At 36.1% G+C, this 12,649-nt stretch overlaps 1 protein-coding gene and 1 pseudogene across 1 annotated transcript; one reads left to right on the forward strand and one right to left on the reverse strand.

Moving 5' to 3' along the window:
- Positions 1-320: 320 nt before the first annotated feature.
- On the reverse strand, positions 321-1,109 carry LOC149800015 (protein CFDP2-like). The gene has a single exon (XM_089958340.1). It carries the CDS (start codon positions 1,107-1,109, stop codon positions 321-323), a length of 789 nt encoding a protein of 262 aa, XP_089814466.1.
- Positions 1,110-11,435: 10,326 nt separating this feature from the next.
- On the forward strand, positions 11,436-12,394 carry LOC149800016 (uncharacterized; annotated as a pseudogene).
- The last annotated feature ends 255 nt before the right edge of the window (positions 12,395-12,649 follow it).

The raw sequence follows: 12,649 nt of genomic DNA on the forward strand, positions 1-12,649 counted from the left end.
ATATCGTTGCAGTTGATGTCAAGGTCCTCCTCTGCTTCAGGAATGTCAGCGAGTACTGGTGGGTCTGGGCGATTCAGTATGGACTCAAAGTGTTGCCTCCATCTCTTCAGCTTCTCCTCCTCCAATGTGACATGAGTTCAATCTTCATCTCTCACTGGAAGGTCGTGGTGCTGGCCGTAGTCTCCCTTCAGCTTCTTGGTGTTCTGGTACACCGTCTTCATGTCTTTCTGCTCTGCTGCTGCCTCCGTCTCCTTTGCCAGTCTCTCTGTGTATTCTCTCCTGTCTCTCCTTGCTGATTTCTTCGCCTCCTTGTCATTTCCTCAATACTCCTTCGAAATTCTCTCTTTTAGTCTTGGTGACTTGGAGTCCAAAAGGCTGTTCTTAATCTGTCTTCTCTCTTCTATGCGAGTCCACGTCTCTCCTGATATCCAATCTGTCTTCTTACTATTCCTATAACCTAAAACTACTTCTGCTTCCTTCATTACTCTGTTGAAATTGTCGATGGTCAGCGCTGCCTCATCTTTTAGAACACTAAACCTATTCCTTAGGGCCAGCCTAAACTCTTCCTTCACTTTTAGATCTTGCAGCTTGGCCACATCGAAGCGCTGATTCCTGGAGACCCCTATCCTAACTTTCCTGAGCTTCAAAGTCTCCTTGGCCACCAGAACACTACGGTCGCTGCCGATGTCAGCGTGCCGCATCACTCGCACGTCCTGCAGGGAGTGTTTCCATCGGCCGTTGATGATGATGTGGTCGATCTGGTTCTGAGTTCTGTCGTCTGGTGACGTCCATGTGAGCTTGTGGATGTCCTTGTGCTCCAACAGGGTCCCTCCTATGACCAAGTCATTCTCTTCACAAAACTTGACCAGTCTTTCCCCGTTGTCGGTCATTACACCTACTCCATGGCGCCCCATGGTCCTCTCTCTGTCTTTATTGTCGCAGCCGACCCAAGCGTTGAAGTCGCCAAGTAGCAACAGCATGTCATGTCGAGGGACGTCCTCTAAAACGGCTTGAAGAGCGTCGTAAAAGGTGTCTTTGTCCTCTTCTTCCGCGTCGTCTATTGGTGCATAGGCCACAACAACAGACAGCTTGGCGTACTTGGAGTTCATCCTGACGTACAGCAGGCGCTCGTTCACTGGCTTCCACTGTAGAACGGTATTGGTCTTGTTCTTGCGGATAATGATGGCGACCCCCTCCCGGTGGTCATTGTCCTTCCTTCCGGACCAGATGATGACTTTTCCGGAGTTCAACTTCTGCTTGCCGGTGTAGTGTTAAATTTTGACCCTCGTTGAATTCTGACCCGCCGGGTCATTTTTCAACGACCGTGATCAAAATTTCACGTTAAAATCTGACCCTTTTTTTAAATGTCCTGTTAAATAACGACCCAGCTGTAGTATCACATTTTGACCCTCGTTGAATTCTGACCCGGTCGGTAATTTTTCAACGTGATCAAAATTTCACGTTAAAAACTGACCCTTTTTTAATGTTCTGTTAAATAACGACTCGTTTTCAGGTGAAATTATGACCTTAGGGTAAAATGTTCTGTTATCAAAACTCAACGTTGATTTTTTGAACCACTTCTAAAATAAAATCAACTTATTACTCACTGAGTTGTGTCTTTCTTAATGTTTTTTCTTTTTCTTTTAAGGAAACAACTGTGTGCAATAGGATGTTGTTAATCTGTCACTATCGTAATTCTCTCCGTTTTACTTTTTTTTTAAATGTCCCAAAATGCCGAACATTTTCAAAATAGCTGAACTTTGCTTTGGACAAATTGGACAAACTGATAAATGAATGACTATGTTTCACTTCGGTAAAATCGCAAGGTTCAACAGCTCAGGTAAACAATTGAACAGTATATTAACGATGATCAGGAGCGTAGCTGCCAACAAGGCAGCTGCCTACACAGAATTTTGACGATTTTTTTAAGTTTCACTCACGAAACCGATATGAAATCTATATTTATATAATACAATACATACGGAAAAGAGGATTCGTTAGAAGCGAAAACACGAACAAGATAGTAGCAAACTCGATTTTATTGAGTCTGTTCATAAGAATTTGATGTTTTCTTTTTATTTTTACAGTATTAAAACAGTACCAAGGTTCACAAAGTTTCAACAAGATGCCTGAAATGTTATCTCAGAGCCTCTAGATTGTAACAATATTGCCCCGTACTCACACACACCCCACTCCTCTAGCAGTTCGAGGCTTCGCCGTTCAACATGTCTAATCATCAATCATATACTAGCTACATCCCTGAGGATAATTATAACAATAAATAAAAACCGGTGAATAATGAATAAACCATCTACAGTTGGCTTAAAGATGCATACTAATGAAAGACTTTGTCTAATTGTTACTGTAGGTAAATCGGGTAAAATTTGGATTTTATTAAATGAAAATGCAGGTTATATATATATATATATATATATATATATATATATATATATATATATATATATATATATATATATATATATATATATATATATATATATAAGAATTAACGTTCAGTTTAAAGTTTGTGATGGATCAATTGCATAGGCGGTTCAGCGTATTATTTAACAAAACCATATATATATATATATATATATATATATATATATATATATATATATATATATATATATATATATATATATATATATATATATATATATATATATATATATAATTTATTAATTTATTTCAAATCGAATTTTGAAGTATTGATATACAATTTGTTCTGACGTTTTCTAGTTTATAATGTATTTTTGAAATTATTTTTGGGAAATGCATATTATTTTATTTTCATAAACATTCTGCATTTTAAATTACAAGATAATATTCAAGCGATACGACAAGAAAGGCGTGGCGATGTAACTCTTGTTAGACCTAATATGCCGTGTATGTTTCTGAAGTGACCGCGCCTTCGCTTGCGGTTTATATATACGTGCATTTAAGACATTTTGATACGATCTTAAAATTGCACACCGGTACTCTTAAAATCGATAATGCTAACTGTTTTGTCATGATATTACATCAACTAAAAATCTCAGATATGCATCGGCATCTGTTATGCATTATATATATATATATATATATATATATATATATATATATATATATATATATTTTTTTTTAAAAATCATATCGATTGGGAATAGAACCATTAACCCTTTTGTGATAGACAAGATTTTAAAAAGCTTACAATGGCATGCATTTTAATGCGAATCATTTCAACTGTTATCAATATACATGGGTATAACTTATCTCCCTATAAATACACCAATGTTTATAACGGTTATCATGTAACTATCGGCGGACAATACAGAGAAACAGAGATCAATTGACAATGTTTACGTTTAGACCAAATGTAAACAATAGATATATTTAAATTTTAAAAATACATTTCTTAATTTTGTTACAAGGAAAACGTAAAACCCGCGGCCGTAAAATATCGCTAATTTAGCACGATTTACCTGTATTAAAAGATTTCCAAAAATGGCTTCCTTCACTTGGAATTAAATTATATTGTGCTTGGGTAGCGAACATTCCATTAACCTTTTAAATTCTGACGAATACAATTGAATAGTTGGAAGCAGTCAAGTTTCCAAAAAGCAAGCAAAATCTCTTAAGTTTTTGCTACATTTAAACTAGTATTATGTGTTATTTGTTCAAAATCCCTCAACCAAATATATAGTCTAATTGGACCTTTGATCACAAAATATCACATTTAGCATGAACCGACAAGACTGGAATCGCCTGTCTGAGCATAATCTCAATATTGTGCAAATTTGTCCCATCTACTACAGTCAGCTGGGATAATTACTGGAGCAGAAGATGTGTTTGTGGAGCAAGACCTGGAAGGTGCCATCACTAACAGGTGTATGTGGAGTTCCTCAAAACAGCCCCTTTCAGGGCTAACCAAAAACTCTAGAAAAGAAACACTATTCATTTTGCCAATGTGAGAATGTAGAGAAGTGTTTATATAAACACTCCCTCCTTCCCTGGTGTAATTATGTGTGTGTGTGTGTGTGTGTGTGTGTGTGTGTGTGTGTGTGTGTGTGTGTTTGTAAGCGCTCACGTACGTTTGTGTGGATGATAGATTTTTTTGTTTTGTAAGCGCTGAAGTACGTTTGTGTAGATAGTAGAGAGTATGGTTTTTTAAACCTTCACGTGTATGGATAGTATGTTATGGTTATGTTTCTGCTTTTCCGTGTGTGGATAGGAGATTGTGGTTATGTTTTTAGCTTCTCCCGTGTGTGGATGGTATATTTTGGGGTTTGATTTGGCTTCTTCTCGTGTGTGGATAGCATATTGTGGTTATGTTTTGGCTTCTCCGTGTGTGGATAGTAGATTTTGGTTATGTTTTTATCTTCTCCCGTGTGTGGATGGTAGATTTGGGGGTTTGATTAGGCATCTCTGCGTGTGTGGGTAGTAAATGGTGGGTTTGTTTCTGCTTCTTGGCGTGTGTGGATGGTAGATTGTATGGTTTGATTTGGCATCTCTGCGTGTGTGGATAGTAAATGGTGGTTTGTTTCTGCTTCTTGACGTGTGTGAATTGTAAATTTTGGGTTTGATTTGCCTTCTTCTCGTGTGTGGATAGTAGATTGTGGCTATGTTTTGGTTTCTCAGCGTGTGTGGATTGTGTTTTAAGATGGTTATGTTTCTGCTTCTCCGTGTGTGGATAGTAGAGTATTGGGGTTTGTAAGCGCTCACATAGGTTTTTGTGAATAGCAGAGTGTGTGGTTGTTTAACTTTCCTTTTGTGATAATAGTATAATTGGGTTTTGTTTTTGCTTCCCGGTGTGTGTGAATAGTATAGTTAGGGTTTAATTTGGCTTCTCCCCGTGTGTGGATAGTATAGTTTGGGTTTGATTTGACTTCTCCGCGTGTGCGGATAGTAGATTTTTTGTTTAATTTGGCATCTGTGTGTGTGTGGATAGTAAATGGTGTGTTTGTTTCTGCTTCTTGACGTGTGTGAATGGTAAATTTTGGGTTTGATTTGGCTTCTCAGCGTGTGTGGACAGTATATTATGGTTATGTTTCTGCTTCTCAGCGTGTGTGGATAGTAGATTGTGGTTATGTTGTTAGCTTCTCCCATGTGTGGATGGTAAATTTTGGGGTTTGATTTGGCATCTCTGCGTGTGTGGATAGTAAATGGTGGGTTTGTTTCTGCTTCTTGGCGTGTGTGGATGGTAGATTTTGGGGCTTGATTTGGCATCTCTGCGTGTGTGGATAGTATATAATGAGGTTAGTTTTTTTTTTTTTTTTTTTGTCTCATTACCTTTGTGTGAATAGTAGATAATATGAAAAGACAAAATTAGGGGATGTTTTCCTTCACGTCCGTGCTTTAGATATAAATGTGAAAAGGGCTCGTCATTCGCGCCATTCTACGGAATAAGCGAAAGGAAGATGGTAGCAGTATCTGACTTGTTCAACCAGTTGAAGGAGAGTTGGTATTGGATGATAGATCCGGAGTATGTAGAGGAAAGACTTGAAAGAGAATGGAAATTCCCAGGCAGCTTGGACTTTGCAAGCAATCTGAAAATAGCCAGGGAGAACATTGAAGGGATGATAGAAGAAGAGGTAAAGAAGTTGAGAGGTTTCATCTCGCCTGAATATGTAAGAGTCGGAACACTGAAGCAGTCTCTTTAAATTGTTATCAAAGTCAGATATTTTTTTGGATGATATCTTAAATTTGACAGAGTGAGCTTTTGTCAAAAGGGGAAGGGACCAAGTCCATAAAGCAGAAGAAATTATGAAAAGGGTCTTGGAAGAAGAAGTCAAGAAAGTTAAAGACACATGGGCAAAAGATAGGAAAGAACAAGAGAACAGAAAGAAAAAAGAAGCATTTGAGACAATGAACAAAAACTGGATGAATGTCCAGGAGAAATGTAGAGTGATAGGTCATCCAGACTGAACTCCTGAGTCGGAACACAAAAAGAAAGGAATATTGGGAAAATTTAGGAGATGGATAAAGAATGGAGAAAGTAAAAGAAGAAAAAGCAGAAGAACCAAATGACTTTCATGCCTAACCCTCCAAAAAAAAATTATTTTTTAAATGTGGTATCAGTGTTTATAATCCACAATATATTCCCATGTTTATTTCCCCTTGACACTAGGCAGGCCCATGATATATTCCTATGTTAATTTTCCCTTGACGCTATACAGGCCCAGGTTGTACTTCAAAGTACTTGTCGCTATATCGTCCCACGGGATCTTGTAATGGTAATTCACATTGTCGCTATATATCTTGTCGCCATATCGTCCCAGGGTGGTTTGTAATGCTAATTCCCATTGTCGCTATAAATCTTGTCGCCATATCGTCCCAGGGTGGTTTGTAATGCTAATTCCCATTATCGCCCTTTCGTCCCACTATACTACTTTGATGCCTTTCTTTAAATGTTGGTCTACATCTGAAAGTGCTCTACAGGCGTAGGCAATAATCTTTCCATTATTAGTTAATAACGTGCCTAGACCGACAGGAATTGCATGTACAAGTAATTGCGTTTCCTTATTAGGATCGAATTACGCTATTATTGCGTTATTTTATTAAATTCTGTTTGAGTTTTTCAAACGCTTTATCGTCTTTCACTCCATTATTTATGGTTGATTTTGTTTGGTTAAGGCTCGAAGAGGGTCATTGATTGTTTGATGGAACGCAGCAGGCGAAGTACAAACAAAATTACATTGTATCCATTTCAAATATGGAAGATAACTATATTCATAATTTCAATGCTACATGTACTGCATTACATTGCATTTGTTGATTTTATACATACTAAGCATTTCCTTATTGACGATTCATAAACCCATGTATGCATAATTTAAAACAATATCCGTTAAAAACTGACCCGGAAATCTGATCAAAATTCAACGCTGCGATCAGCTTTCAACGACTGTGAAAATCAAAATTCAACGTTAAGAACTGATCCTGGGTCAACTTTCAACGTTAAAAGCAGACCCGGAGGGTCAGAATTCAACGAGGGTCAAAATTTAACACTACACCGGCATCAGTCCATCGTGCTTCCGTTACATCCATTAGGGCCAAGTTGTAGTGCTTCAACTCGCTCACTGCTTGTGCCAGTTTTCCAGTCTGGCTGAGCGTTCGCACGTTTCAGCATCCAACTCTGATCCATGCTTTTGGCGTCAGGTGTTCCGCTTAACGGGATGGGGACGTCCTTGCGGTTTTGTTCTCCATCCGTCATAGAGCCAGTTGTCTGGTCTGCTTCGCTCCCATCGCCGGCTGTCGTTTGTTCCCTTGTTGTCGTTTCCGTAGCAAGAGTTGTTTTAACGGGGTGGGGTTGCTAGCTACACGCTCAACCCTCCTCCTTTTTCAGCCGGGCTTGGGACCGTCCTTGGCGGAGTTTAAACCCAACATGTTTGCTGGAAATCGTGACAATGGCAATACGTGTTTTTCGCACAACACATATCCCACATTTCGATATAGTGTAAGTTCTCGCTAGTCTACTGAGAAAGAAAACATATTTACGATTACTATTCTATCAGAATGGATTTTATCTACTGCCATTTCAAAAAAATAGCTACAATAATTTCAATGATTGTCAGAACGTCCCAAATTGTTCCTATTCTAGTTAGTATTAATTTTGACAGTAAAAGGCAACTCAAATGATTAGAGAAGGTCTCATACACATATACTACTGTCCGGAATCAAAGACCAGTATATCAAAGCAAATACATTAAAAAGAACATAATAAAAGTATATTCCAAAAATGCATTAAACAGATACAGAATTCAGACAGTACAAACGAATACATTAAACAAACACATAATACAATGTATATTTAGTAAGATATGCATATGTTTACTAAAACGAAACATAGCGTTTGAGTTAACTTATTTGCGACAAATAGTTACTTGCCAGCTTCAAGCATTACGAAACATAATGCAATTAATAGAGCATTCGCAATGCACCCATATAAAGTAAACTAACATATCAGTCAGTTCCAATGCAAATTTCGACATATAACTATTACTAAACACCTTTGAGGTATGGTAAGTTACTATAATCATGTAATTAAAGAGTATTAAATAAAACTTAGGTGCATGAGTAAGTGATGGTTACCACTGTTTAACAGATACATCTTATCAGTTCTTAACGATGTTGTACAAAGTTATTTTAAAAACAATATACGGATTCTCTGTAGTCTGTAAGAGTAACTTTTAGGTTTAGGTAGTTTTCTTTCCTTTCAGCTGAAAGTTAATTATGTATGATGTTTTCATGTTGCAATTGCTATGTTGTACAGTCTGTTACGTACGTTCTGCTTTGTTTCCTCTCCAAATCTTGCTCAATAATCTAATTAGAGTTTGAAAGGAAGGAAATGATTTGATAAAACATTCCTATCTGACATTAACCGTTCTTTCAAATGATCAAGATAATAGGTTTAAAAGACATTCAAAATGTCAGCCTATAATAAAAGGTGTAGCCCCTTAATTCAGTCAACGAAGTCAACGAAGTCGCTTGTAATTGTGGTCGTTTTCAGGAGATCTCCATAATGAGTGATGTAATCCATGCCACACATTCTGCTAGCGACTAATACAAAAACAACAACATTTGCAAATGCAGAATAAATTGATCAGAGACGGAATGAAGAGAGGTAGGCGTGCTTTCTTAAATGGATCTGGGAAGTTTAAAATTAAATATGTTTATACACGTATCATAAAGAGCTGTGGACACTTTTCTTTCATTTCGTAGATAAATTATTTATATTTGGAAGTTAGTAATATAGTATAATATGACATACGTATCGCATACCGTATTCGACAAATCTTTGTTATGACTTCTTCTGTCGGCAGCGGCGAATCGTCAAATCTTGAAATCGGTTTACTAACGGATATGGCTTGGTTTCTCAGTTCTAGGAAACAAATGTTTGGCTCATAATGTGATGAAAAATCGATATTATTTAGTTTTCTAGGCTCTCGACGACGTTTAGAAACATATTTGTCCGCCTTAAGTATTATTCAGGTGATTTGGCATATACGATATTTTATAAGCAAACGTGGCATTAGGTCTTTGAATTCTAGAATATGAATTACAAATAAGGGTAGTTTTATTTCAAATTGATAGGGATTGTTCAGTTAAAAATCAAGTGGTGTTTATGAAGACGGCATTATAGTCAACTGCAATATCTGCAATATCTAAAAGTGCTCGTTCTGTTTGATTTCTGTTTGTAATTACATAATTTGTTTTGATAACAGGTTAGGTTATCGTCTCTTTTGTTATCAAAGGATTGTCTTGTAAAGTTCTGCCGAAAAGTAATAGAATAAGTCATTTATGGGACGGAATCGTTATTCACTTTGTGAAACAAAAAACCTTTCATGAAAATCTTTGAGAGTAAAAATCAATAATTAATTGGGGTACTATATTTTGCCATTTCTCACAGCCAACTCAAATGCGCAAGGTACTTTATTTCCAATGTAAAACAATATTTTGATTCGAAATGTAAAAGACATTGATATAGCAAATACAAACATTGAGGTTTCATTGAATCAACCAACTAGTCTGACTTAAAACATTCATAAAGGACTATATTGAATAAGGGCCATTTTCTGCCACCGGTTTTATGGGGAAAAAAATTCTTGTAAATATCACAACTCTGTGCCTTATTGTATTATTCGATGTATAAATCACCCTATCCAGCATTAAATATGCGCATAAATTTCTTTTTCATACCAAAACACGACGTTTGAACATGGTCTGGTATGGGAAATTTAAGAGAAAATGCTACATTTGAGCAACTTGAAACTAGAAATAAGATATAAGCGCAGGCTTGATCAGACAAGGTATTTACACTGATTGATTAATTTTTATTAAACTTTTTAGGTTCTCATATTAACTCATGTGTTCACATTTGCGCTGCTAAAAAAAATTAACAATTGCTAAAATTTTAAACTGTCCAAACAGTGGGAACAATGTCCACTGTCCCGATGGAAGCCAAGTAATTCTGATTTTGTAACTGAAAATAATATTTGTATTACTTCTACGCCAAAAACCTATTAGTTAAATCTACTTATCTAATTACTACATATTTATTGTAATGACATAATGTCTTTATTTTCATTAAAAGAGCACCTCAAAACTTTCTAAACTTAATAATCAGGTATAATAAAACAAAAACCTATAATGCCATAAAATTTACAGGTGAAAATCTATCAGTCAAAGTATAACTTGCTTGAATAAAAGTAATATCACTAATACTACTACTAGTAATAATAAATAATAACATCAGTAGTAAATTAATAACAAAATGTAGCCCACGTACCTTTTTTCTGTACGGGAAATAAACAATGGGGGTGGGGGGGTACTTACTAACAATAAAACAGATATATCATAAAATATATTCAGACCAAAGTGATTTAGAAGTACAAAATGTTGGCCTCTGTTATATGTAATAACTGATTATACAATAAAACTATTATATAAAACATGAATTATGACAATTAATGCATAATAAGCTGAGTTGTTTATTTTTATATACTCTACATACAATCTGTTTCAGGCTAAATCAATACAAGAACTGTGTGGGTGGAAGTTGCAGGCTTTGAGTACCAATATATAATAAAAATGATTGCCTACGCGAATAGTTGCAAAATAATCAAAAGTAACAATAAATGAGTGTTATATAATACTTTATGTCATACTTTATGTAATACTTTATGTCATATGTGACAGTTTATTAAATGGTCTAAAATCAAAATGTTCAATTAATTTCTACAAAAATCTGAAATGCCTAAAGCATATCAATGTTCCTGGTGCTACAAAAGGGTAAAACCATCAGCTAGAACAAAAGTACTTACAGGCATTCCAATGAAGCATTACAATCTATCAGTGCAACAAAAAAGAGTTTGAAGACTTTTCAAGAACAGACATTACCTCACTTTTACAAAATGTGCGTGAGTTAATTAAAACAAAGTCATATTTTAACTTTGATGTTCCATCTTCCCTGTCTGATGATAACTATTTCCATCTTACTGGCTTGAAAAGAGATCAATTCCTGGAAGTGTCTTCTTTCTTGAATACACTGCATAATACATATGGTAGATCTCCACTGACATGCCTGGGTGTTTTTCTAACAAAGCTGCGGGTAGGCCTTCCTAACACCATTTTATACACATTTTTCCATCTAACAACATCACAAGTGCAACGAATAATTAAAACAGTGCGGGAGTCCCTTATGGTTTACTTTGTTGGTCAACACCTGGGTTTTCAACACATGACACATGATGTATTCTCATCTGTCCACACTACTCCAACTGCAAGGGAGATATTCAATCATGGAAGCAACAAGGCAGTCCTTGTCCTTGATGGTACATATATATATATATATATATATATATATATATATATATATATATATATATATATATATATATATATATATACACACACACAAAAGAGCTCTGACTATAACTTCCAATGACGTTCATACAGTTTACATAAAAATCGACCATTAGTTAAGCCAATGATGGTTGTGGGAACTGATGGTTATATTTTAGCTGTTCTAGGCCCATATTTAGCTGATCATTATAACAGTGATGCAAACATAACTAAACACATTGTAAGGACAAATGCTGAAGATATTACAAATTGGTTACAGGAGGGTGATGTTTTTGTTGTAGACAGGGGGTTCCGCGGCTCTGTCGATTTCCTACAGGAACATGGATTTAAAGTTGAAATGTCAGTTTTTCTACATAAAGGACAGAAATAGCATTCAACAAAAGATGCCAACACTTCATGACTGATCACAAAAGTATAATGGGTAGTAGAGAGCGTTAATGCACGAGTGAAACATTGGAAATATTTTGACAAAGCAGTGCCAAATACACTTGTTCCTCATATAGGTGACTTCCTTAGAATTATCTGTGCATTAATGAATAAATTTCGACCACCCCTGGCCAACACAGATCCATCAACTGCTGAGACCGCAAGAAGGATAGTTGAAAAACCAAAGGAACCGAACAGTGTTCAAATCCTGGTTCAAGAGAACAACTTGCTGAATAAGCGCAAAATCTACTTTAAGATGGCTGCATCCTCTGATGAACTGACTGATTTCCCCAGGCTCTCCGTTGATTACCTGCGTTACATCACTATGGGCATTTATCAAGTTAAACAGGCTCCAAGCTATACAAATGAAAATCTCACAGATGAGGGGCTTTATGATGTTATGATATGCATGGATTTTCCAGGTCTGTTACATGCAAAAATCCAGTCTCGCCACTCCAGAAAGAAAACAAGTTCACTGTGGATCAAATACAAGTCTAACGATTACAGGGATTCCATCAAAGGATGGTACTGTATCTGCAAGGCTGGTGCTCGGGTTGTAGGGTGTTGTGCACAAGTGTCATATGGTTTCTGGGCTGCAAAATATGGGAAAATGATGAGTTGACCAAAAGAAAATCACTAACTTGTCATCTTAAGGATGCATCATTTATTCCAGAATGTGAAAATAACAACGGTAAATCAATTGAGGAATGATTGCTACACTGCGACCACTACCTTCATCTATACTAATCTGGTTCCATATATATATATATATATATATATATATATATATATATATATATATATATATATATATATATATATATATATATGTGTGTGTGTGTGTGTGTGTGTGTGTGTGTGTGTGTGTTTGTGTGTG

This window comes from Sinohyriopsis cumingii, chromosome 5 (genome assembly GCF_028554795.1).
Source record: "Sinohyriopsis cumingii isolate HCF-2022 chromosome 5, ASM2855479v2, whole genome shotgun sequence".
NCBI classification, from domain to species: domain Eukaryota; kingdom Metazoa; phylum Mollusca; class Bivalvia; order Unionida; family Unionidae; genus Sinohyriopsis; species Sinohyriopsis cumingii.

Bases quoted from the DNA above. Each gene is read 5' to 3' on its own strand.
- LOC149800015 (XM_089958340.1), bottom strand. From the start codon at position 1,109: ATGAACTCCAAGTACGCCAAGCTGTCTGTTGTTGTGGCCTATGCACCA.